Consider the following 26,801-nt stretch of genomic DNA (forward strand, 5'->3'; position numbering starts at 1 on the left):
TTCTCCATCCAGCTGTATGTTCACTAGGTACCCACATATGTCCTTGCAGCCATGCCATGGGCTGTGCATTGTCCCAGAGGTACACAGTAAAGGGGTTAATGTGACACAGCAAAGACAATAGGCTATTCTGTACTGAGTGCACCGCTCCCAGGGGGAACTGCTTCATTTACACTCATCCCACAAGTTTTCCCAATGAAGTAATTTACACATTGAAACCTGCCCCATGTGATTTACTCACCCACTGTAATTAAGGATTCCACTAACCCAAACATTATAAGCCCTGCCAAGGAATTAAGAAGCAGTTTATGCACAAACTACTGGATGAAGGGCTAGGTGGCTCCAGGCCTAAGGTGCAAGTTATTCAGTCACTGTGCAACTGCACACAATTGAAGTTAAATGGTATTTCACACTGCCACCTAGTGTTTCCACATAGAATAGCAGGCAACATTCTATACAAGGATTTTTATTTTTTAAACACACAATACCACATTCAAACTAGGTTTAATTCATCACTGGTGCTCAACTTCAAATGAAAAACACTGGCAGAAAACTTTAAGGCCCAGTGGGAGGCAGTGGAGAGGATGGCTCTGGGTCCTGGAGTCAGTGTGTACAAATACCTCATATTTAAGTTGTAACCAAAAACAGAGAGACTTTGATGGCCTCATCCACTAATGAATCTTGACATTTCCAAGGCAAAATGGTATTTTAGGGACAGAATCTGTCCCCCTCACTCTGTGAAACCAATATGGCTGTTTGCAGAGTAAGATACTGTGCAACATGATTGAGGAGGACAGACTCTGGTCCTTACCGAAAGCTCAGTATAACAAACCTGACAGTTTTTTGGTCTCTTTTTACAGCAGATGTATAACGTGTCTATTTTATAGTCATCATACATTTATATTTCTTGCAATCCCATTTAACTGTACAATAAACTTATTGGTGTACAGTTAAAACTTTGTGTCTGGCTTTTACTCACCACATCCAGCTTTCCTTCATACCCGACTAAAATGAAAGCTATTTAACTCGGATCAATATAGTTAATACAGGAGCAGATCCTGATACCTTTACTCACATTGAGTATCCCCTTACTCTGTAAGCAGTCCCATAGGAATCAACCATTGCCATTTTGCATTCTTTTAAATTCCACTGCAGCTTTGCATTCTTTTAAATCAGGCTCCCTTAAGATGTTTTAAATTGAGAATGGCGAAAGATGTGAGACATCCAAAAACCCCAAGTCCCTTTTGAAAATCTTGGTTTATGATCTTTGCCCCCTGCTTCCTTCACGGCAGAGCAATGAGGAGGCTTCTGAGGGGTGCTGATGAGTAGGTTGGGAGAATAGGGGCACATAACAAAATCCATATAATGTAACAAGCCAAACTGAACATGGATAATCAAAGAAATGAAAATAACAAGGCAGACTTCCTTAAAAGAGACACTAGCACAAGATGAGAGCAACTATAACATAGCCATTTGAAGAAAAGCTTTCCTGTTTATAAGCAAGATTTTTACATCCGGTGTCAACATAATACTCGTAGGCGTCCACAGAAGATAACTTCTCTTGCATCTTAGCTGGCTAGGCTAGAAGCTATAAATCACAAGCCTCCATGACAAGCAGACTGTGTCTTACTAAACAGTCATGCTAATCTGTCCGCACATGATCACAATTAACCAGGAGAATGGCCACCAATATCACCAATACAAGATCTCTGCTCCCACTTTTTAAAATTTAAATATTTGGAAGCTATATTTTCAGCTGGTGAGCAAACAATTAGCTGTCAATCTGACTCAGAGATCCCCACACACAGTGTGTGGGGTATGTTGTTCTAAACCAAAAATCAGCCATACATTTTCAGGCTTGTTTTAGATTAAAGGAGAAGAGCAAAACAAGAAGGAACAAAAGTACACACTGTACTCCCTCTGGGAGAGTTTATCTCCTCTGCCACAGGTTGTATCCGAACTCAAAACAACATGGCAGTTACTCCAGCCTACTCCTAGATATTTGAAAGTAAAATCCACAGAAAACTAAAGTCATGAGGTACATAACTTTAAAGTCCATCTGACATCATTAATACTCTACATATGTTCAACATGCCCGTTGAGGCAGTGTGGGCATAACTGAATTGCTGAAAACAAACTCTGCTGCTGTAGTAAGGCATTTCTGTTCCCTGAAAATGCTCTGTCCAGGTATTTATATCAAGCCCATAACCATGGAATCTGGGCACTAAAAACCTGATCCAAAGCTCTATGAAGCCAAAGAAGACTTTCTATTGACTTCAGTGGGCTTTGGATCAGGCCCTCAGAGAATTCTGTATGCAAAATATAGAAGGATTTGTATTTTCCAGCCCTTCCTTTAATTATACTACTTGAGTGTCTAAGGAAGAGATCGTTTTCCATTGTTAACACCACCTGCCCATTGGGTCATTAGGACAGTGTCATGGAAAAGTGAATGCAAAGAGATAGTACTTCATTTCTACTGTGAAGGTGGTGGGATTTTTCTGGGATGCAGGGGGAAGAGAGGGAGTTTTTAATCTGCACAAACTACCAAAATCTCAGTGGAATGAAGTTATGTGAGAAAAATGATTATTGTGTATGCAGTGTGCTAGTCACTTCACACAACAGTGGGAAAACAATGCTCTTTCTCCAAAGGGCCTTTATGAGAATATAATTGGTAAGTGGGCAATGGTTTGAAAATCAAGGCAGTGTGTTTCCAGCTCCTTTGTCAGTATGTTGACTTTGTGGATTGCAATCTCTTTTGGGCAGACACCTGTAATGTTTGTATGTCTGAATTGCCTAGCATGCTTGTGGGAGCTGGAACAATAACAATTGGGCCCACAGACAGAAAGATGACAGTAAAGCCAACAGGATGGGCTTCCCCTGTCCCCCATCCTATTCAGCTGGAGCCAGAAATCACCCATGTCCCCCAGGCAGAAGAAGGCAGAGCCAGCAAGTAGCTGCTCTGAACAAGGGGGGACTTGAAGACAGGCTCTTGTTCCTACCTCCAGTTAGGCCTAGAGAGACTGACATACCACATCTCCAGGGAGATGGGAGCAGCTCAGGAGGCAGGTATCTGGCCAGCCACGACAAGCCCCTGCCCCAGTAAACAGCTGGACACCAGCCTACTGTGCCTCCATTAGGGAGATCTGTTCAGTACTGCACGGTGCTGGCTGGCCATTAGAACAGCCCCCAATGACTGGAGAGAGGAAGGTGCAAGGGAGAGGAGGAGAACACTGTTTAGACAAGCTAGTGGTATGGAATTGACACGGAGCTAATAAGGAATATGTCTCTCTCTCATCTGGATTACTTTGCTTATTTGTTGTTCTCCTTTCTCCAATCCTCCAGGTGTAAATTAGAGCTGGATGAAATTTTTCATTCAAGCCATTTTTTGACAAAAACTGGCCTTAAAAAAAAAAGGCAGAATTTTTTGTGGAATTTTTGAAAAAAATTTTCAAATGTTTTGATTAAAATTTTTTTTTAAAAAGTTTGTTTTTCAAAACCAAAAATACCACCCCGCTTTATCGTCCTTTTCTGCCCCTCCTTGTCCAGTGGCAAAAAAGAAAAAGGGAGAGGGGGAGATACCAAAAAAACTAAAACCCCTCAAAATTGGAGTTTTTTGGTCAAAACATTTCAATTTTTTTCATGAAACAGATTTACCATTTTGCAAACCATCACTAGTGTAAATTTTGTCTCCTCTTTGTTCTTTGGGTAGGGACCTTGTCCTGTTACCAGTTTGTAAAGGACCTAGCACCCTGTGGGTGCTAAATAAATAAAAGGACATAAAATCAAAGTACATGTATGTTCTCTTACAGTTATTTATAACATTTCCCTGGTACCAGGCATAGCAGCCTCTCTGAGCAGCAATGTTAAAATTTTCCTGTATGTGTCCACGACCATCTGGGCGGAAGGCCTTTCAGCTGGGTTCTTCTTCTTACATGCTGCATGGATGTCAAACAAATGGAACCTGACAATATCACTTCCTTCAACGTGCCCCAAGAAAAAATTGGAGACATCAGGAATTTTCCATATGTCCGTCTTCTCGTCATATGGAGGCATGAGGTCGTCTTCAAATGGCACCTCCTCTCCATAGGGCCAGAGCTGTTCAGGAGCTACAAACTCGCCTTGGAGCTCCCGATGGCCACACTTCACCAGCCTGCCAGCGCTCTTGTTCACAAGAGGCAAGGCATCCAAGTCATTCACTAGAACGTGAAAGTCACTTGTCAGCAGATACTGCGATAACACCTTGTCCAAGTCATTGGAATCACACATTACTAAGGTGCCCAAAGGACTGTTGTGCAAATAATGGATGATGCTCACATAGTCGATTGCGAGCATGAATCTGCGATGCCAAGTATTCAAGCCTTTATATTTGGGAAGGTCCAGCATTTTATTCAGGTTCTTCAGGGAGCCTAATGGGTGATACTGGGTAAGGATTGTGAACTGCTTCTCGCAATAGCCAAGCAGTCTGACAACATACTTGCTCTGGAGAGATTTCAGCATCTTCAGTCCATGAAGAAAATCTTCCTCCAGCTCTGAGTTGGCGAGCTGGGAAAGGGATACTTTGTTTTCCTTCCATTCAGAAAGAAAGACCTAAAAACAGAGCAAGAGACAAACAAAACATTTGGAACCTTTTCCTACTGATCAGCAGAAGCTATTATGGACCTGCAGGTAATGAAATAGCCACAAGATTGCAAGCTATGCATTCACGAGACACAATGCTGTTAAATGAACAAGTTACACAATTACAAACTAGACTTTAACTGCTACTGAAGTTGTTAGGTGAGTCTTTGTATACACCTACATGTTACAGTGGAGTTACTGCTAGCTGCACAGCACTGACATGGTAATTCCTGCATATAGTATTTACTGATCTCTTGTGCTCCCCTCATGAGCGTATGACTTGGATTAAATGCAAACTGGCCACTAAATCAAACTGTCTACAAGAGAGATCTTATACAGACCACTCTCTCTCCTGCCACCCTTACTCGATCTGAGGGCTTGTCTACACTACCGCTTGTCTACACTACCGCTGCCAGTCGATTTAAGCTATGCAATTTGAGTTACTCTAGTAATAGGGCTGTCAATTAATCGCAGTTAACTCACGCGATTAACTGAAAAAAATTAATTGCGATTAATCGCACTGATAAACAACAGAATACCAATTGAAATGTATTCAATATTTTGGATGTTTTTCTACGTTTTCAAATATATTGATTTCTATTACAACACAAAATACGAAGTGTACAGTGCTCACTTTATATATTTTTATTACAAATATTTGCACTGTAAAAGACAAAAGAAGTCGTATTTTTCAATTCACCTCATACAAGTATTGTAGTGCAATCTCTTTATCGTGAAAGTGTAACTTACAAATGTAGATTTTTTTTTTGTTACATAACTGCACTCAAAACCAAAACAATGTACAACTTCAGAGCCTACAAGTTCACTCAGTCCTACTTCTTGTTCAGCCAATCACTAATATAAGAAGTTTGTTTACATTTACGGGAGATACTGCTGCCTGCTTCTTACTTACAATGTCACCTGAAAGTGAGAACAGGCATTCACATGGCACTTGTGTCGCTGGCATTGCAAGGTGTTTACGTGCCAGATATGCTAAACATTCATATGCCTCTTCATGCTTCAGCCACCATTCCAGAGGACATGCTTCCATGCTGATGATGCTCATTAAAAAAAAGAATGTGTTAATTAAATTTGGGACTGAACTCCTTGGGGGAGAATTGTATGTCTCCTGTTCTGTTTTATCCTCATTCTGCCATATATTTCATGTTATAGCAGTCTTGGATGATGACCCAGCATATGTTGTTCATTTTAAAAACACTTTCGCTACAGATTTGACAAAACGCAAAGGAGGTACCAAGGTTTAACAATCTGAAGTGCTGTCCAAAATCGGAGAGGGACGAGGTGTGGAGCATGCTTTCAGAAGTCTTAAAAGAGCAACACTTCGATGTGGAAACTACATACAGAACCCAAACTACCAAAAAAGAAAATCAACCTTCTGATGGTGGCATCTGACTCAGATGATGAAAATGAACGAGTCGGTCAGCTCTGCTTTGGATTGTTATTGAGCAGATCCCGTCATCAGCATGGATGCATGTCCTATGGAATGATGGTTGAAGCACAAAGGGACATATGAATCTTTAGCACATCTGGCACACAAATATCTTGCAATGCCAGCTACAACAAGTGCCGTGTAAACGCCTGTTCTCACTTTCAGGTGACACTGTAAACAAGAAGCCAGCAGCATTATCTCCTGCAAATTGTAACCAAACTTGTTTGTCTGAGCGATTGGTTGAAGTAGGACTGAGTGGACATGTAGGCTCTAAAATTTTACATTTTTGAATGTAGTTTTTTTTTGTACATAATTCTACATTTGTAAGTTCAACTTTCATGCTAAAGAGATTGCAATACAGTACTTGTATGAGGTGAATTGAAAAATACTATTTTTTGTTTTTTACAGTGCAAATATTTGTAATAAAAAATAAATATAAAGTGAGCACTGTGCACTTTGTATTCTGTGTTGTAATTGAAATCAATATATTTGAAAATGTAGAAAACATAAAAAAAAATTAAATAAATGGAATTCTGTTATTGTTTAACAGTGCGATTAATCACGATTAATTTTTTTAATTGCTTGACAGCCCTAGTTAGTAACATAACTCAAGTCGATGTAGCTTAGATCTACTTACTGCAGAGTCCACACTACGCTATGTTGACGGGAGATGCTCTCCTGCCAACATTGCTTCCACCTCTCATTGAGGTGGAGTACAGAAATCGATGGGAGAGCAATCTCCCATTGATTTGAGCGTGTGAAGACCAGCCCTGAGAAGCATCATACTCTGCAAGCAGTGCTGTTGATTTCAGCACCACTTCTTGCAGAGTAACTTACGATTCAGTGTAAGTGAGGCAAAGTCTGACTCTATGGGATTCTGTTTATGCCATCTATAGTCATCATAACTCTCTGCGTGTCTATAATAATTAGTTACTGTGGAGACAATTATCCCAGAAGCAGCATATGCACTGATAATCAGCCAACACACCATGTGAACTTTTCCTCTTGGAGATCCACCTACCCAACATGATACTAACCTTTTTCACAGCCCCTTCACCAACACACTTCAGTTTCCTGACTTCTGTATTTATGGCTTCACAAGTCAGCCAGGGCGAGCAATTTTTCAATAGTCCTAATCTGAAGTACCCAAATGGGCAGAGGCTGGAGTCCACGTCAGGCTGCACAGTGGTGACCGAGAAATTGTTGAGATGCATGTACAGAAGGAAATTCAGGAGCAGCACAGCTAGAAGCAGCAGCACCAACAAGACTGGAGGAATTTCCCTTCGGAGCAGCTCTTTTTTAATGTAATGGAGTTTTTTGTCCATGTTGCTATCTTCTACATTCTCTGTAATACACAAACAACCCAGTAAACACAAGACTCTTTTGTTACAAGGAAAGACAGGGGACAAATGTTTGGGGGCCTTTTTGCAAAACCCTCTCCCTCTAGCCACCCAAATACTCCATAAGATATTTAAAGAGAAACCATCAGTGTGAAATAGAGTCAGCTGATTAAAAAAAAATAGAAAAGCACTTCGAGCTCTACTCCTGCCTCCACATCCCCCTGTCCTTTTCTGTGATTTTTAGAAACATAGGCCCCAGTCCACAAATATGCTTTGTCCAGGAAGTGAAGGAGCTCTGCATGGACCCAGGGAGAGGAAAGCCGAGCTGCAGAGGCAGGGAGAAGGAAGGACTGCTACTGTCATATTGGTCAGCAGGTGAGATGGTGTTTGTACAGCGCCTGGCACGGGGCGGGTGGCCCCAGACCTGTCCATTCAGCAACGGCCTGACATTAGGGTACCCCTGGACAGGCTGTTATTGCCAACCGAGGCGCGTAAGGCCCGATCGTTGTGTCTGTCACCCCAGCGAACCGGTGTGACTCCGGAGCAGGCGCCTTAGCCCGCGGGCCGGGGAGGGAAGGGGCTGCGTGTCGGAGCGGGCACGGCACAGACCTCGCCGAGCCCCGCCGCGAAACCCGGCCGGGCCGGGACTTACCTCAGCCCGCTCCCGGGCCCTGCCCCGGCATGCACCGCCCCCGCCCCCGCCCCCGCCCCTAGCCCGCTCCAGCCTTCTCCGGTCCCGGAGGAGCTGGGCCCGCAGGCGCTGCCAGCCCGGCCCCTTCCCGCCAGCCCGGGCCCGGGCCCAGCCCCGGCCGGGAGCCGCGAGCCGCAGCCCCCGGGGGCGGGAGAGCGGAGTCCCGGCCGGCCGGCCGGCCGGCGGCGCGGGGATGGCGGGGCCCGGCCGGGGATGGCGCCCCTCGGCCACCCTCTGCCTGGCGGTGACCGCCCTGAGCGCCGCGCTGCTGGCGCCCGGCCTCACCCAGCCGCACGGTAATGCCCCCGCCTGCCTGGCCTGGCCTGGCCTGAGCCGCCCCCGCCTGCCTGGCCTGAACCGCGCCCTCCCCCGCGGCTTCCTGCCTGGCCTGGCCTAAGCCGCTCCCCTCCCGTCCCGCCTGGCCTGGCCTGGCCTGGCCCGGCCCCCCGCCTGCCTGGCCTGGCCTGAGCCCCCCCGCCTCCCTCCCGCCTGGCCTGAATCCCCCCCACCTGCCTCCCTACCACCTGGCCTGAACTCCACCCCCCTTCCTGCCTGGCCTGGCCTGCCCTGAGGCCCCCCCCACCTCCCTCCCTCCTGGCCTGAACCCCCCCCATCTGCGTGGCCTGAGGCCCCCCCGCCTGCCTGCCTGCCTCCCCCCTGTCTGGCCTGAACACACACCACCGCCCCCCCCCTCCAGCCTGGCCTGGCCTGGCCTGGCCTCCTCCCCCACCTGCCTCCTCCCCCGGCCTGAGCCGCTCCTCCTGCCCCGTCTGGCCTGATTCCCCCCCAGCCTCCTGTTCCCTCCTCCCCGCCTAGCCTGAGCCCCCCCGCCCACCTGTCCTGAAACCCCCATCTTCCCTCCCCACCCCTCTCTCCACTCCATTCCCCCCACTCCGCCCTGCTCTCCATTCCTTCCCCCCCTCTGGCATGAACCACCACCTGATCTGCTCCCCCTCATTCCACCCCCGTCTGCTTCCCCCGCCCGGCCTGCCCCCCATTCTCCTGTGCCTGGCTTGCCCTGCCAGCTGAATTGCTCCTGCCCAGTCTGCCCCCTATTTCCTTCTCCCCCACACCTGCAGTTGCCATATGTCCCAGTTTTATAGGGACAGTTCCAATATTCAGGGCTTTGTCTTATACAGGCACCCATTACCCCCCCCACCCCCTCCCAATTTTTCACACTTGCTATCTGGTCACCCTACCCACACCCTTTTGTCTGCCCCTTGTCTTCCCCCATCACTTTATCTGCCCCCCCCTCCCTCTACCCCTGCCTCCTTCTCTCTACTTGTCTGTCACACTCTCCCCACTGCCCTTTCACACTCCGTGCTCTCTCTCTCACACACACGCCCCCTCTTCTCCCCAGCTCAGTCTCTCCATCACTCTCACTCCCCTACCACCTTCCTGTGTCCCTCCCCCAGTTTCAGGGGTACTCTGTTCTCTGCAGTAGTGCTCCCACCCTTGCCTGGATTGGGCTGGGGTTGGTTTTCCATTCTCCTGTCCTCCCAAACATGTTTCATAGCTAGAAATGCCTGCCTGGTTTAGAACAAAGCTCTTTGCTTGGGCACACCACAGACTGGAGCTCCGTTGGGATCGTCCCCACCTAGGCCCGAATCTGCAGGTTACTATTCGTGGAGCTGAAGTTGCGTATCTTAGGTCAACCCCCCCCCCCCCCCCCCCCCCGGGTAGATCAGGGCTAAGTTAGTAAAAGGCAGGCTATGAGCAAAAGTCAGGCCCTGCCATAAGCAAAGGCTTGCTTACAAGTTCACTGTCTGGTACGTGAACTTGGCAAAGACATGGTGAGCCATAGCTAAAACACAGGCACTCCTAAGAACAGGGTGGATCTGATTTAAATTACTAGTCAGGAAGACTCAATTTAATCATGGATTTCTACATAAAAGTGCATTCTTGTTGGTTGTTAAAACCTTAATACATATTCTTCACAACTCAGATAGATGTAGGTTTCATTTTTAGAAGGTACACACTATACATTTTTAAGTGATTTATTTTGAAAACTTCAGATTAGTTTTACAGCTATATCAGAAAATGAATGAATGATTATTTACCAAAGGTAATTGAAGCAGATATTTATGAAGTCATTGGGAGGTGAACTATCTCCAATTCAACAGGTTAATCATTAATATTTGGAGGATTTTCTTGCCATGCTATATTAGGAGGAGAACATCACCAGACAGACATTTAAACTGTTTTATTTAAGTAAAACAACAGCGTTATGCATTCTGGATTCTTTTCTTCAACAGCAAACATATAAGATTTTAATAAAACAAGCATATGAATTTTTGAATTTAGTTAAACATTCAAGTTTTTTAAAATCAGGTTTGTTTTTGTTAAAATTTGTTTAACTAAAATAGTTAAATTAAATATTTAAAAAAAACAACAAAAATTAAATCGACTATGTCCACCAGGTCAACATGAGAAACTTAAAATATTGGCTTCTACAGCTAACTCAGTTGTCTTCACCTTTATTTTCCTGTTTGTTCATAATCTGGAAAAGAAAAACAAGCTTTCCTGCTTTTCCAGGTCCCAAACGATTTCTCAATTTGGAATGAATTAGTCCAAAGGAAGAAAATATTCTTTCTGCGCTGGCAGAAGAGGCTACTACTGTTAAAAGTGAGATTATCACTTCAACAGTCTCTGAATCCAAGTGTTTAAGTGACTTCCACCAGTTCACTGGTGTGACATTTTTTAAAACATCATCAGCAAACATATTTCTTGAAGGGTTCACCTTTAGCTCTGAAGTTTATTATAGTTGGCATTATGGAGGGATGATTGCTGGATGTCCATGTCCTAGCCAACTCCTCTTCTTCAGCCGTTAAGGTTTGACTCTGGTACCGACTATTGAGAATATTTGTAAGAAAATGAGCTGGAGATAGTGCTTGTCCCATTCGGTTTTTTTAGTGCTTGTAATTTAACGCTGTCATTGCATAGTTCTCTTTTTAAGATCTCACTCAGTTCCTTCCAAATTTCAACAGCGTCAGCAATAAAACAGTTATTTCCCTGCATTCTGTTCAAGGCTACGGAAATAGGCTTCAGGGTACTCAGCCTGTGTTCAGCATTTCTCTTAAGCCCAATGCTGAGAACTTTGGCTGTGACAGGAACACCTATTTTTTCACAATTTTGTTCACAAGCTGTCATCAGATTAGGCCAGTTCTTGATCTAGTGCTCAAGACAGTCCACTGCTGAGTTCCATCACATGTCTTGTGGGGGAGTTTGCTTGGTTCCTCCCACTTTTTTCAGAGCAGCTGGTGCAAAGTGGTTGTTATGGAAGTATTTTGCAATTTCAACCTTAGCCTTTATTTCTGAAACACTGAAGTCTTTGGCTAGGAGGTGCATCAAATGAGCACTGCAACTGTATGTTATTAGCTTGGGACTCTCTTCTAAATTTCTTCTCATCTTGGATACATTTGCAGCGTTTTGTGTGATGAAGCTGCGTACTAGATATTTGAATTTTTTTTCACAGTTTGTTATAGCTTTTACTGCTACTTCTTGTAAGTATTCTGCTGTGTGTGCATTTCCTAATGTATCAATTGTTTCTGTAAGGAAGACATTCCCTTCTGTTACACAAGCACATGCAACAGGATCATTGTGGACATTGCTCCACCCATCAAGACTCAGGTTAACAATTTCACATTTTGCACACTGCTCAGTTTCTCTTTCATACAGTTTCTCTTGCTTACAACACTCCTGCTAATACATCCCAGAATGATGTTTGCTTTTTTATTTTATTTTTTTTTTGCAACAGTGTTACACTGGTGATTCACAGTCCAGCAGTTTGCCTGCGACATGTGCTCTGTTGGGTGAAATGTATTCTGGTCTTAATGACTGAACCATGTTAATGAAGTGTGGGTTCTCTATGCAACAAACTCTCCTTTCCGTATGATTAACAAACCAGGCAATTTTTTCATCAATTACCTCTTTCTGTAATCTGGTGGTTCTTATCTATGATTGTTTCTGGATGATGGCGTTTTTTTTTTCTTTTTGCTACAGGTGATAAATATACTATGGCTATGTGACATACATGATGTGACTGAAACACTATCATTGGCAGATAACTCTGAAACTATATAAAATGATGGTGATCTTTAAGGTGGAGAGTCTTCAGAATCCTGTATGTTGAGGATGGATTCTCCTAAACAAAATAAGCCAATGCAGTTATTTAATTATTATTACCACACTGCTCATTTAGTATTACTTATTGCATTCACTGACAGTACTACTTTAAAGGTGAAATTGTAAAAGGAAAATCTGCCTATTTCAGGTCTTTATTTTTTATGACAACTGCATCTAAAATGCTAGTACCATAGAGTAACAACTATATTTTTTGCTCAAACATGAGAATTCAAGAACAGTCCAGAAGGAAGACAGGCAGTCCTCAAGAAAGAAGTATGAAATAAAAAAGTTTACCAACCTGAAGATCCTGCATGTTCAGACATGTTTCTTTCATCATCCTCAGGACAGCTTCCTTCTGAGAAGGAACACTTCTTCATGATGTTGTTTCATTCAGTCAACCGGCCTTGCATTTCTTTGTTGCACTGTTTGCATTTTGCACACATGCCTGTCTTACCCACAGGTAGAGGAACTTCATTAAAATGTTCCCAAACTTGGTCTCTTTTACGGCCTACTGCCATTATAGATTTTCCCTTCTAGTGAGAGAATGGTATGGTAGATCGCAAATCAATGAAGGTTACACTCCAAAAGACCTCGAGACTTCTGGAATATGCTGCTCAAACAGTTTCACTTTTGTTTCTACTGCCTGTCCCTCCCTTCTCACATTTATCTCCAGACTTCTTCTCCTTGTCCAGATCTATTCTGCCCACAACAATCTTCTATTCATTGAACTTTTTGAAACTTTGCACTTTTAGAGAGAGGTAAGAGATTGACTCTGTGTACACAAATTTGCAGAGGGACAATAGGGTTGAGGTCTGTTATTTCTTACCTCTATATATTATTTATTTATTTTAAAACATTTTTGCTGTTATCAAGCATGTTATCTCTGGAGACACAAATCCACAGTTTGAGAACTGTAAAACTAAGCATCTCTGATGGTATCTTCTAGACTGAGCACTGAGTCCCATTGGGTAGATAGAAAGATTAACCTAAATAATCGATACAGAAGCCCCTGGAGCCCCATGAGATTGGGTCCCTAATCCATGAACTACTATTGAAACTCATTAACAAAACTTTTCTTAAAACATGACATGAATATATTGTCTCATACTACAGAATTAGAATTTATAATCCGTATTCCATGATGCGATATCTTTGAGCTATAATGTATCTTAATTCAAACTGTCTTTAGATAGGTGTTTTTTCCTCAAAAAGCATTTGATCAAAAAAATCCGCTTTAAATTAAAAAAATCTGATTTTTATTTTTAAATCATCGATTTTTTATCCACCCTGCCCACGAAGTACTAGGCCCTGCGTAGTCATATAGACGCATTCCAGAAGGTTAGTACAGGTACACCCCAACATAGAGTTATGGCATAAATACAGTCCTGGGAGGTGGTATAGGAACACATCAACCCCAAGTATGGCAGGGCAGGGTGATGGACGAAGATGTTTTGTTTAAACCAGGTGGTACAAGCTGTAGGGTCGGTAGTCTCAGGGGAGTAATACGTATCAATTGTTTGTATCAATGTATGAAAGAGAAGTCATAGGAGGGGCACTTTTGTTCAGCCTAGGGGACAGCAGAAAGTCCCACTGCGGACTGAGCTGGTCCATTGTCAGAGGCGTACGTGTGTTATTGTGCATGTAGAATCTGTGGGGTGCTAGGACTGTGCTTCTTCAGCAATAAACCTGGCCAAGCGCCTTCGCCACCGAAGGCTGTGGTCTTTCTGGGTGGTACTATCAAGGTCTGGTGAGCCAGCTGTCTGTACAGAGCTGGAGTGGCACACAGTGAGAACACACACGTATGCCAGCTGACAACAAGTTCTGGGCAGTGACAGGGTGTGAAGTAACTCGCAGGATCAGGGCCCTGGAGCTCATCCAGAAGAGATTCCTATCTCCACACAAAACAAAATGGGACTTTGTATATATGTAGGTTCTGCCTTCTGATGATTGGATTCCTGGATGAGAGCACCTAGTCTGCGGGGAGCTCAGGGGGAGCAGGTGCTACCCCTGCACTATCCCTCTCTCCTGCCCCCTTGCGACATCTGTGGGTATGTCTATACTGAAACTAAAAGGTGTGTTCTTAACTTGGGCTTGCCTGCTTGGGTTTCAACAGCAGGGAAGACTTGGCAACTTGGTTTATAACTGGGGCCTAACTGCATTGCATCGGGCACAAAAATTCTCACATCCCTGAGCAACATAATTAAGCCAACATGACCCCCATTGTAGACAACACTAGGTTGATGGAAGAATTCTGCCGTTGACCTAGGTACTGCCTAGTGGGAAGATGGATTAAGTGCAGCGATAGGAGAATCCCTCCCGTTACTGTAGTGATTGTCAACACTGAGGCACTACAGTGGCTCTGCTGTAGCATTTGAAGTGTAGACACAGTCCTGGTCTATATCTAGATATTAGTTTGACCTAGCTGTCTCACTCAGGGCTGTGAAAAATTTTGTGGCCCATGTGACATAGTTAGGCCAACCTAGCCTTCGCTGTAGACACCACTAAATTGATGGAAGAATTCTACCACGTCTTGGAGAGATGGGTTATGTATATGGATGGATAAGTCCCTTCGGTCGACGTAGGAAGCGTCTATGCTGCCGTGGCACAACTGCAGCACTGTATCTGTGCTGCTGTAGCCACATACCTTCAGTCTGTACGTCAATGGTGAATGCTCTTGTTACCTGGCCAGTCTGATTCCCCCGTGCAATAATAGTACTCCGGAGCCATACTGAGGCGGAAGCAGGGCTGGAGAGATTGGGCCTTTCCCATACAATTTCTGTGGTGTATAGATTCTCCAGTATGAACCGCCGTAAATGTGTGAGGATTGGTAAGGCTGCGATATGATGTCTACTGAGCTATTGTCATTCTGTTAACCAAGTTGCCTTCTGTCCTGAAGTGTGTTATGCAGAGTTTTCCCTTTCACAGTATTGACATACGTCTTTCTCTCCATTTCTGCATCGTAACAGATTTATCCAGAAAGAGACCCTTAGGGCTGAAAATTGATCAGGCTTTACTGCTGGTGCACAATGAGTTGATCCATGAGAACTTGACGGTCTCCTGGCTTTCTGATTATTGTTACCAGGTAAACAGCCCTCTCCCTTTGTATGCTATGTAAGGTTTCCTTCTAGGGGAAGGCAAGGATATGGTCCTGGACCCAGGGTCTGATTGCAGCTCATGTAGACGATCCTGAGCTCGTGGACACAATCTAGCCAGGTAGCAAAGCAGTGAAGCCACAGCAGTGTGAGCTTCATTGTGGGCTGTACGAGCCTGCCCAGAACCCTGGATAATTACTCGTGGGGCTAACCCATGCTGCAGTATGTGCTGCCACATGCCTTCCCCATTCCAGCACCCAAGATAGCTAGATTAAAGCTAGCAGGGTTATGTCTGCATGAGCTACAGTCGCACCCTGTGACTGCAGTGTAGACATACCCAAAGACTTGTTCCCCTAAGGGATTGTGGAAATACTAGTGTTTTGAAAGTCCTCGTTTTCTGTTGCCCAGTTTTTTCAGCTAGTTCTTGGATGGGCAAAGGATCCGTGTCATAGACGGTGGGGAAAGGTGGGCATCTTCCAGGCTCCCCACAGCCTCCAACATCTTCTCCCCCAGCTCCTTTATCCCTCGTGAGCCCTGACCCCATTCTGGACCCTCAGCCAGTGAATGACAGATATCTATGGGACTCATACCCTCAACAATGTCTTGAGGGAAAGAGCAGCAGGATGCAAAAGAAGGATAGGTCATTTCTTTGGGTAATGAGACTGTCCGTAGTTACAGTGCAATTGTAAAGATTTCTTTTTAAGTTTGAAAAGTGTGTAAACCCTCATGTTTTAGGGCATAAGCTAACCACGGATGACTGGTGAGGGGTTAAGAAGAAAGCTCCTTAATGGTCAGGTTATTCCATAATTACCTCCTTCAGGTTTTCTTGTATCTTCCTGGTGCTAGCCCTGTCAGAGACAGGATGCTGGGCTAGCTGCTCTGATCTGGTATGGCATTTCCTGTGTTCTTAGTGGAGTGTGTCTCGTGTTTTTAAATGATCAACTTCCCAGTATTTTAATTTGTTTCTTTTTTGTCATTTGTATTTAATGGGTTGGGTTTTAGCCCTTTTGAAAATCCTACTCTGGGTGCCTAACTTTAGGCTCCTATTTTTGAAAATCTTGCCCAATAATTCTTCCTCCAGCTGCAGCTCACAGAAATGTTACCTCCTTGCTGTTGGACAAACCAGGCTTCCTTTGTACTCTTCTTTGAATTAAAAAATAATAATACTTTTGCTCTGCCTGGTAAAATCAAGTAGGTTTTTTATTTTTGTAATCCTTCATCTGTCCTCATTTTCTAGTGCTTGCATCAAGATCTGGTATCTGTCCCAATGAGCAACGCTTCGGGAAAACCCAGCATTGTAGCAGTTGCTGTGGATTCTCAGCATCCAATCACCCTACAGCTCAATGGCAGTAGGGCAGGCAGAGAGTTTCCCAGGTTTGTAACTGATCTGAAGATAATGTATTTTGAAATGACCCAGTAATGCTTACATTTTCTGTCATTTGCCAGCCACTGTCCCTAAAGTCTGTGGCCTCCTCACCGCAGTTATTACTGAGCACTTCGGAAGTTAGATTTGCAATTTGATCTTCATCTTACCAACAGTATAAAAATATAATTTGTTACAATAGTGCCTAGCTCATCCAATCACAAGTGGCACCCCGTAGTGCTGTGTGCTGTACAGACACGCACAGAGACAGAGTTTAAGGCCAGAAAGGACAACCAGATCATGTAGCCTGACTTCCTGGATATCACAGGCCACTAGGCACCCGCACACTAAACCCAACAACAAAATCAGACCAAAAGTCTATGAAGTCATGGTTCCTGCGACATAGTCTATAGTGTAAGAAGTCATGTGATGTACGAAGGGTGGAGTGGGTCAAGGGTGGGTTGGAGCGATCAAACGATACAGTAGGGGAAGCCAAGCCAATGCTGACAAAGAAGTGGCTTTGGGAGCTGCTGGGTGGCCAATCAAAGAAATGGCTGAATGAACAGTGCATTGAAAGCACCAAATCAGGGAGCAGGAGCCAAGCTGCAGTAACTATGGCAATGCAACTAGAAGACCTCACCAAGTAGGAAAAAAGAAAAATCTTGGGCACAGGCTGGGCCCTTTACAGCCCCATCTCCTTTTGTATGTGCAGGGAGAGGCGGTCACTGCAGCCCCGCAGCAAGGAGGAGCATGGGCTGTGTGCTTCCCAGCATGCCCCTACCCTTCTTCCCATTGCCCTGTTTTTGTAGCCCTTCCTTTCTTTCAGTCCACCTCCCAGCTGGCCGAGCCTGTAGCCCAGCGGTGCCTACCACAGTACCTGCAGGCAGTAGAGATTGCGCAGCAAGTACCAGCACAGGTTCCCTTTCTGTCTCCCTTAATTCTTTGCAGGATCCATTATCATTTTGGAGAATTTGGGAACTATTCTCTTGTGGTAAAGAGCTTTGATAGCAGCACCAAGATGATTTCCTGTAACATAATCGTCAATGAAAGTCCTGTCAACAGCCATCTCCGTACGTACCACTTTATTTTCCCCTTTCCTTGTGTAAATCAAGTTGTTGTTTTTTTCTTTCAGGAAATCATCTCATTAAAATTCTCTTTAGCCCCCTTCCTAGCAAATCCTTGAGCCTAATGAACTCCCTGCATCCACTCCCTGTGCACCTGCTCCCATGCCACAGAGCATCTGTTATCCATTTGGCCCAAGCAGTTAGCCGATATTCAGGGGTCTTGCAGATTGTTCCTGTTAGGAGGAGGAATTGATGATGGAGTCAGGGATTTCTTTAATGTGATCCTGTTTATTTACAAAGATTGTACTGTATTTCTCTGAATACAGTAGGAATCAAACAGCATGAGGCAGTTTCTTTGCTTAGAGTCCCAAGCCTCTTTCAGCCAGCACTCTACCCAAACATTCTCTCTCTTAGCTTTTTTTCAGGGTCATGCTACAGGTGCATCTCTGTGTGCATCTAGGCTTCCTTGCTACCTTCTCCAGGACATTTTGTGGTTTTTCTGCTGCCTCTAACATACAGACACACAGCTGCAATCGTATCAATCCCCTGCCTTAGTCATTTTTCCTCTGGGAAACCCCTTGAACTATATGGCCCAGGCTTGCATGTGGCTCAGTCTTTGGGAGCTAGTTTTCCATTGTTTTATCTATTACTGAACAAAGGGCCATTTTATTTTTCTCTCATTTAGCCTGAAGGGAAGGCAGTTATCAAACCCAACAGCTTCAAGGTGGTATGATTGCCCAACTCCCATCATAACACATCTCTGGATTAAATACAGTGACCACAGTAATTGCCTCCACTACGGTTTTGTCCTTTCTACTCTGCTATTTCCCTTACTGCACAGCTTGATTTCTCTTCCCTGATGGACTCCATCACTTAAATCCTTCATTGCCCTTCTCCAGCTTTGACTCTCTCTTCAAATCCACTCCTCTTCATGTCCCTGCCTCCCTTTTGACCCGAGATTCTGCTACTTACTTCTGGGAAAATATTGACTCTGTGTAATGTGAGCTCTCCTCCTTCCCTTTCCTCTGCCAGCCCTGCTACACCACCACCTTCCCACACTCAGCTACCTGCTCCTTACTCAGACGTTGGATGGTCTCTCATTCCTTCTTCCTCCAAACCCTTGATCCTATCACTTCCTTACTTCTCCAACAACTGCCTTTCTTCTTTCCCTCTTACTTATTTGTGATCTCTGCCTCTCATCCGGCTGCTCCTCTCAATATCCTCTGTTCTCCTGAAGGTCACCAATGAACCCATTCCTGTCTGAGACCATTTACATCCTTTCTCACTTGTTAGCTATGCCCTCCTTCCCAGCTTTCCAGGAGGTTTCCTGACTCCATGCTTGAGTGCTCTCCTGCCTGTAGTGTCTACCCTTTCCACTGTCCTGTCACTTTCTGCTCTCCATTGGTGCCAGGGGCAGGCCACACCATATCAAAATGCTCCAGTTGGTTGTGTAAGACAGTCAAAAATGTCTGCAGGGTTTCTGGGTTGTTTTAAAGTGCATCAGACGCTTCTCAGTGATGTCTGGCTCAAAAGCATCCCAAACAAACAGTGAAAGCTGGGCTCAGGAGACACCCAGCGGCATAGCCAGCTGTCTTCCAGGTCTCACCTCATATTTGGGGAAGGGGCAGGATATATATACGCCTTCATCTGCTAGGATGCCTTACCCCAGCCCAGGACCACAATCTGGCTGGCAGGAAATATGTTTGTGAGCAACCCTGCTTCTCTGGATCCCAGAGGGAGGCCATCTGGAAACTGCCCTGAGCCAGGCCTTTTCCTCACCATGGAGGGGGATGGAGCTTTCCAGCCTGCCCTGCTCCTGGAGCACCACTTGTCGGCCCTAAAAGCAGAGCTGGCAGTGTTTTCTCCCAGAATGCCACTCTGACACCCCTTTCTCTTGCTCTTTGACCTTGATCTGTCACACAGGTATGTCTCCCGGCAAAACATGCAGTGGCATAGCACTGGCCCAGGTGGCCTCCCTCACACCTTAAGGGGCTGGTACATCCCATTACAGTGTCGCGTGGGCTTCTGTTCTTGGCCTGCTGCTCTTCTCCTTCTTTATCTTACTATTTATTTATATACGTTGCATGATCACGCAGAGGCCTTGACCACGATTGGGCCCCGTTTTGTGCAATACTGTACGAACACATAGCATGAGCCAGACCCTGCTCCGAAGAGCTTACAATCTAAACAGGCAAGACAGACACAAAAGCAAAAAAGTCACAAGGTATGTGTCTGTGTTCTGTTTTAAGATTTAGATCCCACTTCCTTCTCCTCCTCCCAAAACATACACCCAGCTTGTTCCTCTGCACTCGGTGAGCCCTGCTTCTGCCACAAAGCTTTGGGTTTGTTTGTTTAACCTTGTCTAGCCACCCATTTTGTTTTACGTTAATACCTGTTGTTTCTCTTCTCTGTGTGTCCCTCCCAGAGCTGTTTCACTCTCTAATCAGCATCCTTCCCTATTCTTGCTCTTTGTAATAATATTTCCATTCCTTTAACTCTAAAGAAACTACACCTGTGTGAAATAGTGATGCTTTTTATTTCATGGCCATACCAAAAATTGTGTGTGTGGGGTTAATTTCAGGTTGAACAAAACATTTTGTTTTGTTTTTGAGCCCTATTACATGTTTTTTATTTTTAATAAAATTGAAGTAAGCTTTGACATGAAAAGTCATTTCAGATAAAAAAAAACTGAAATGCTCCAAAAAGGTCAAAGTGAAATGTTTTGTTGTTTTGGAATATTTTTAGATTTTTGGGGGGCAAACAATTTGGCAAATTTGTCTTAAATTTGTGAAATATTTCAATGCCCCCGAATCTGCATTTTTTTTGTGAAATAGTTTTGACCAAACTGTTTCCCTGAGCTCTAACAGAGACATTCCCCATGCTTGCAAACTCAGCGTGTCTTTGACTTCTCTACCTCTTTTACTCCTTGCATTCAGGCTGTTTCTAAATCCAGCCAGTTCTTTCTTTACAACATCTACCAAATCAATCCTCTCCCTGTCACCCCTGCTACCACTACAATGTGTTTTGCCTTGGTTATTTTTGTACTGGAATATACAGGCACTTTGGTTTTTTTGCTGGGGCTTGTGCTCTCACAAAGCAATACCTAGCATTTTCATCACTAGAACTCAAAGTACTTCACAGTCTTCAAAGTGTACAACAGCCACAGGGCTGAGGGAGGGAAGTATTATGCCCATTTTACAGATGGGGAGCTGAGGTACAGAGAAGCTTAGTGACTTGTCTAGTGTCACACAGGAAGTCTGTGACAGAGCAGGGAATTGAACCTTGGTCTCCCAAAACCATGCTTGTGCCCTAGCCCCGGTCAATCCTTCCTTCGGTTTACGGTACCACTCAGTGAGGTTCCTGTAGCAAGCTGTAGGCCTGACTTCTCGCTGGGTTAGTCCAGTTTTACACAGGTATAACGCATTGATGTATCAGGCCCAGAATGCCCATTGTTTTTGTTACCTCAGCTATGAAGATGTCTCTTCTTTTCCTGCAGCTATCCTGTATGCATTCCTCATTTATATGGGGGTCCTCAGTATCCTGACAGTGGGACACGTCTTCGTGATGTAAGTGGACGTTGTTTGTGAAACATTCCTGTACGTATTAAAGAATCTCTTGGGGTTTTTGTTGTAGATGAAAACACACTCACTATTATTATTTATTATTTGTATTGCCATAGCATCCAGGAGCCCCAGTTATGAGCCAGGGCCCTTTGTGCTAGGCGTTGTACAATCACAAAACAAAAAGATCCTGCTGTCTCATGAGTGCAAACTGGGAACTGGCCTGTCTTACAGCTGGAGTCTCCTGTTCATTGGAGCTAGGCTGATATGCACCATCTGACTACCTGGCCTTTTGTTTGCTAAGGGCCAAGCTCTTGATTTAAGAATAAGAAATTTATTCAACAGATTAACTGCTGACTGAATTTAGTAGAGCTACTGTGAAACAAAGGAGTTAATGGGGGACTGGATGGCTCACAATATGGGCAATGGGACATGGAACCTTTCACTTCTTCTGGTCCTGATGGGTAGTGTCTGAAAGTCTGAACAGTCTGACAGCTGTTGGTGCTAGAGAGACAAAATGGGGGAGGTATTATCTTTTATTGGGCCAACTTGTGTTGGTGAGAGAGACAAGCTTTTGAGCTTACACAGAGCTCTTCTTTGGAGCTCACCCATCTTGTCTCTAATATCCTGGGACCAACACAGTTACAATAACACTGCATACAGCTGTTGGTACTCTCGGTCCAAGGCTGGGTTGCTAGGTGTTTGCATTTCAGTGGGTGGCTGATGGATAACTGCTGCTCTCAGTCTTACTGAAGAGCCAGCTGCAGCATATTAACTAACTCCTCACTGTAGAAGCCTCTGGAGCTCAGTGCTGGGCCCTATGCATGGGATGGGGGTGAAGAGACCCACATTGCTGCTGCCCGTGCTTTGGTTTTTTTCTTGGGATACTTTCTGTCAGGCGGTCATTCTGAAGGCTTTCACCAGCACTACAGTCACTCCCATGCCCTTATTATGTTTGTGATGCCTGAACTGTAAATGGAGTTTTATTGCCTGTCACATAATCCTCCTTGTTTGCTGTATTTTTAGCTGTTCTATCAGACTGTAGCACAGGAGCTGGGATGAGAAATGAATAGGAGAATGTCGGCCTGAGTTCAGGAACGCACTGAAGCATGTGCTTAAATCCTTGTTGTCATCCCAGGGAAACCCCTTCTGCATTCTGCTTCAGGCAGTCCACACAACAGTTCAGGCCAACTTCATTTAATCATCACACAGTTATCGTTTTCCAGATGCTGATATCCTCCAACTAAACCACAGGGTTGCAAAGTTTAATACAGGGAATGTTTCCATGTGCTTCCACTACTACGGAGTGTCTAGGGCCCTGAATCAGGAAAGCATCCCCTGTTCAGAACAGCAGTTCAGCCCATTCCGGTCAATTCGATTTAAGTATGTGTTTAACTATAAAGGTTGGAAAATCTGGTTACCTAGCCATCCATCCTGTGCACTGAACGAGGTGGTCCTGAGTGTAAACAAAAAAAGGGGGGGCGGGGGGGAGGAAATCTGAGCCTGTGGTGATTGTACCATAGTGTATACACACAATAGGGCTGAATTAAGGTTGCTTAATTCTGGCACTCTGACTTTTGTGTGTTTGACTTCGCAAGCTTAATAAGGTTGTACTAATCCGGGGAGAGGAGGGGAGTGGGACGGGCGGGGGGAGAGGGGTAGATGTTCTCAGCGTCTGGTTTATGCTGCTCCAACATGATTTGATAGCGTGTGTTTGTTCTGAATAAGCAATAGAGTGTGATCTTTTTTTCTTTTCTTTTTCTTTCTGTTATTGGTTCACAGCATCAATCCAGTCAGGAATTGGTTTTACAAGAAACTGCATCCTAGAGACACTGATCATCTCATTAATTCTGTGAGTTGCTAGAATGCGCTAAATTGCCGTCCATGTTTTTACACTGAAGCGTTCACACCAGCTAGTCCTTTTTGAGATTCAGTAAATTATCAGCCACATCCCCCCATGAACAGGTTCCTGGGTAATCCTCCAAGTGTGGGTAGACAGCTGTCTCGATCTTTGGGGAGTGCTGGAGGGGGCTCGCCACCTATGTTTAATGTATGTGCAGTGGACACGTATGACTCTCAGGATACATCGACGCTGGAGCTGTGGGTGTAATGTCCAGCTCAGGTAGACATATATGTGTTAGCTTTGATTGAGCTAGCATGCTAAACATAGAAGCACAGCTGTGATGGGCTAGCCTCCCCAAGTACAATCCTGTCTGAGACCCTGGTTGCGTACTCGCAACCGCTAGCTGCTAGCCTATCCTGCGGCCGTGGCTACCCTCCTATCTGTAGCAAGCTAATTTCATCAGCACTAATGTGCGTACGCCTACCTGAGCTGAAAATTACACCCCTAGCTCCAGTGTACATGTACCCTGTCAGTTACTGCCCAGGCAGCTGTTTGCCTCTTTCTCTCTAGTTTCAGTGCAGGAAATGTTCCACTGAAAGAATTACCCTGTTGTGACGTGGACAGCGTCAAGAGAGGGAAGCTGCTCTTCTAGGCACTCTGAACTCAGGCCTAGAGTTCTGTGACCAGCCCAGGGCCTGGAAGTGCGGCAGAGGCTGTGGGCCACAGTCTGCGCTGTTACACACTCGGCAGATGTGGAATATAGCTGTTGGAATCACTCTGGATTTACACTAGTGTAAATGACATCAACATCTGGCCTAGTGTACTCTGCCCACGCTGGATGAGCACACTTCCGTGTTATGCTCCCCAGTTATTCTCTCAGGAGTCTGTTGTACATGGCCTTCTTCACTGGTGGCGTGCTGAGTGCATCAGAATCATTAATGAATTTTAGCCACACAGCACCCCTGTAGGCCGAGACGTGTTATCCCCATCCTATTCATGGGGAACCGAGGCACAGGGTAGATTAAATGACTTGCCTAAGGTCACATGGAGCGTGTGGCCAACATTGGGATTAAACCCAGCTCTCCTGAGTCACAGTCCAGTGCCCTGCCCACTGGACCATGCCTCCTACGCTGATTAAAGAAGTGAGATGTATGAAGTGTGAAATACAAGGAATCCCTCAGTGAGGAATAAAGAGAGAAATGGGAAGAACAGAATTAGTTAGGGTGTGTTGAAATGCCCAGTATCTCTAGGCCTCAGCTGGCTGAGTCACATTCCCCAGATGATCAGGATGGCAAAGGTGTTGAGGCAATTGCTAGCTTTTCCTCTTGTGTGGTGTTTCTATTCCAAGGAGCTTGGATCCCCGACCAGAACAGATTCCACAAGCAGCGATGTCCCAGCTACCACGTGGACCATCTCCCAATGGCGACTGCGCTCCCTTGACACATTTCGAGGGTAAATTGCAGCCTCAGAGGCTTCTTTACCACTTCTTTATAAAGCTTTTCTAGGTTTGAAGAAATGTAATTGTGGCCACAGAATGAAATCTTCGCCCCCAGGGATGGTAGAATGTCATGGTATTGGATGTAGGTTTATATTTATGGAGAAGGAAACTGCCTATTAACAGAGATAGCTGGAAATTATTTTTTCCTGTGAAAACTTTTGAGTTTTCAGCAAATAATCAAAAAACAGAATATTTTGATTGGTAATGCTGCCCCAGTGCCTCATGGGGGTTGTAGTTCCGGTGCCTCATCCTCTTCTATAGGGTGGGCTTTTTGGTCAGACTACATCTTCCATCATGCAGCATGATCTTCCCTCTTGGATAGTGTAGGCCAGGCATCACGGCTGCCCTGTGACCCTGGTGCTTCATGGGAAATGTAGTCTGGGTGGGAAGTTTGCCAGTAGAGGAGATGAGGGAGCATGAGGCAACTGAACTTCAGCTCCCATGTGGCACTGTGAGGGCATTTCAGAATCAAAATCTTTCACTTTTAGGCTAAAAACTCAGCTATTATTTTTTTGGTTTTCAGGCATCCAAAAAAACTTTAAATTTTCCATGGAAAGCAAACACTTTTCATGAAAAACAGTGTGTCAAAAACTCAGTTTTCCATTGAAAAACAGTTTAGATGGAAAACTTTTGACCAGCCCTATATATTATGGTAATTTCTTTCTCTCCCTCCCTGTGAGAATTGTTCCCTGTAGTGCATTTACTGGTATCTGTCCTGCCTGGTTTTGATGGGCCTTTCACCACTTCCCTTGACAGACAGTTCCACAGGCTGCCAGATTTCCATGGCAGGAAGTTTTTCCTGGTGTCCAACCTCCATTTCCTTTTTCTCATGTGCACTGGGTGACTTCTAGCTAGATTTTCCTTGTGCTCCTTCCTCGTACTCAGTCATTCTCTTCCCTCCATGCAGCTTACAAGTAAAAATACAGCCTTGCTGTTCCCTGCCCTGCTCCCAAATTTCCTTTGTGACCTTGGTCAAGTCTCTTAACTCCATGTTCTGATTTATCCACTGTCTACAATGGGAGGAATGACTCTTTTCCCTCTTTCAGGGGACCATGTGGGGGGCTGAGGACTTCCTAAATTAAGTTGGTGGAGTACATGGAATTATTAGGTCCAATCAGTGCAATCTCTGGCTTAGAGATCTGACAGCCCCAGGGGGTCCATTTAACTGGGAAGAACTGTAGGATCCTAGTTTTTGGGTTTCCTGAAACATTTTGAATTGGGCTGGAGCAAGGTGGGAAGCCAGCTTTGTGAACTTATATGGGAATATGAACAAAAATCACACTCAGCATGCTTAGTGATTTGACTTTCCAGTGCTCTCTCCTTCTTTCAGTCAACGTCAGTTTCCTCTGAATGAAGGTCTTTCACTGATCCCTCGACAGCATGCTTGGCTGTTCTTTTTATAATCTTGCTTAAAAAAAGACAGATTGAAAAATGTTTTAACGGGGTAAAATATTAAGCGTATGTCTGTTTCTGACACACAATATTGTATGTGCATTCTCATTATTTTTTATGTCTTTTTAGGCTCTCTCTCATAATTATGGTATTTGTTAATTACGGAGGAGGAAAATACTGGTTCTTCAGACATCAGAGTTGGAATGGTAAAGTATGGTTCATACATGTAATGCAGTCCTTAGTCACAGAAATGAACAGACCGGGCCAGGTTCTCAGCTAGTGCACATAGGTATAGCTCCATTGAATTCAGTGGAGCTACGTCAGTTTACACCAGCAAAGGATCTAGCCCCCAGCATCTAGCAGGAGAATATTTCAAAGCACGGTGTGATTGTTCCTGGTATCCGACAATCTTGGGAAGGCTTTATATTGTCACACAACCTTTTTGCTTACATCTTTAACACAGCCACACATTTTGAGTGGCCGTGTTATTATTTAACGCTTATGGTGGTATGACCTAGAGGTGACTGCCAGGTCACGATCCCATTGTGCTAGGTGTTGTACAGATAACATTAATGACAGGCCTGCCCCAGTGATCATGCTTGACGGTCTTGTGTTGTAACACGTTGTGCTGTGCTAATACCATGGTAAATTGTGAAGATCCCATGCCAGAAGTCTTCCCTGTGACACAGCCGTTAATTCAGACAGTGTTTGGGGCAAACAAACTGAAGGGAAAGTGAAGCAGATACAGTCAAAGGAGTAATTATTTGTC

At 44.8% G+C, this 26,801-nt stretch overlaps 2 protein-coding genes across 9 annotated transcripts in view; one reads left to right on the forward strand and one right to left on the reverse strand.

Annotated features, from left to right (window-relative positions):
- Positions 1 to 447: 447 nt before the first annotated feature.
- Positions 448 to 26,801, reverse strand: part of POMK (protein O-mannose kinase) — a 48,155-nt gene continuing 21,801 nt past the window's right edge. The window contains exons 1-3 of one of the 3 annotated variants that reach the window (XM_073340295.1): positions 8,381 to 8,447; positions 7,102 to 7,409; positions 448 to 4,584 (exon numbers count right to left, since the gene is read on the reverse strand). In XM_073340295.1, coding sequence (XP_073196396.1) covers positions 3,811 to 4,584; positions 7,102 to 7,389 — 1,062 coding nt within the window. In that variant the 5' untranslated portion in view covers positions 7,390 to 7,409; positions 8,381 to 8,447 and the 3' untranslated portion in view covers positions 448 to 3,810. Of the gene's footprint in view, positions 4,585 to 7,101; positions 7,410 to 8,056; positions 8,448 to 26,801 lie in introns of those variants that run through there. The other 2 variants (XM_073340293.1, XM_073340294.1) reach the window with 2 other exon arrangements.
- The window catches only part of HGSNAT (heparan-alpha-glucosaminide N-acetyltransferase), a 35,636-nt gene continuing 16,503 nt past the window's right edge, over positions 7,669 to 26,801 (forward strand). Inside the window, exons 1-9 of one of the 6 annotated variants that reach the window (XM_073340288.1) lie at positions 8,306 to 8,391; positions 14,151 to 14,292; positions 15,187 to 15,302; positions 16,550 to 16,686; positions 17,624 to 17,745; positions 21,236 to 21,305; positions 23,082 to 23,151; positions 24,491 to 24,594; positions 26,162 to 26,238. In XM_073340288.1, the coding sequence (XP_073196389.1) occupies positions 14,271 to 14,292; positions 15,187 to 15,302; positions 16,550 to 16,686; positions 17,624 to 17,745; positions 21,236 to 21,305; positions 23,082 to 23,151; positions 24,491 to 24,594; positions 26,162 to 26,238 (718 nt within the window). In that variant the 5' untranslated portion in view covers positions 8,306 to 8,391; positions 14,151 to 14,270. Of the gene's footprint in view, positions 7,780 to 7,966; positions 8,392 to 14,150; positions 14,293 to 15,186; positions 15,303 to 16,549; positions 16,687 to 17,623; positions 17,746 to 21,235; positions 21,306 to 23,081; positions 23,152 to 24,490; positions 24,595 to 26,161; positions 26,239 to 26,801 lie in introns of those variants that run through there. The other 5 variants (XM_073340292.1, XM_073340290.1, XM_073340289.1 and 2 more) reach the window with 5 other exon arrangements.

Source organism: Lepidochelys kempii, chromosome 4 (genome assembly GCF_965140265.1).
Source record: "Lepidochelys kempii isolate rLepKem1 chromosome 4, rLepKem1.hap2, whole genome shotgun sequence".
Classification (NCBI taxonomy): domain Eukaryota; kingdom Metazoa; phylum Chordata; order Testudines; family Cheloniidae; genus Lepidochelys; species Lepidochelys kempii.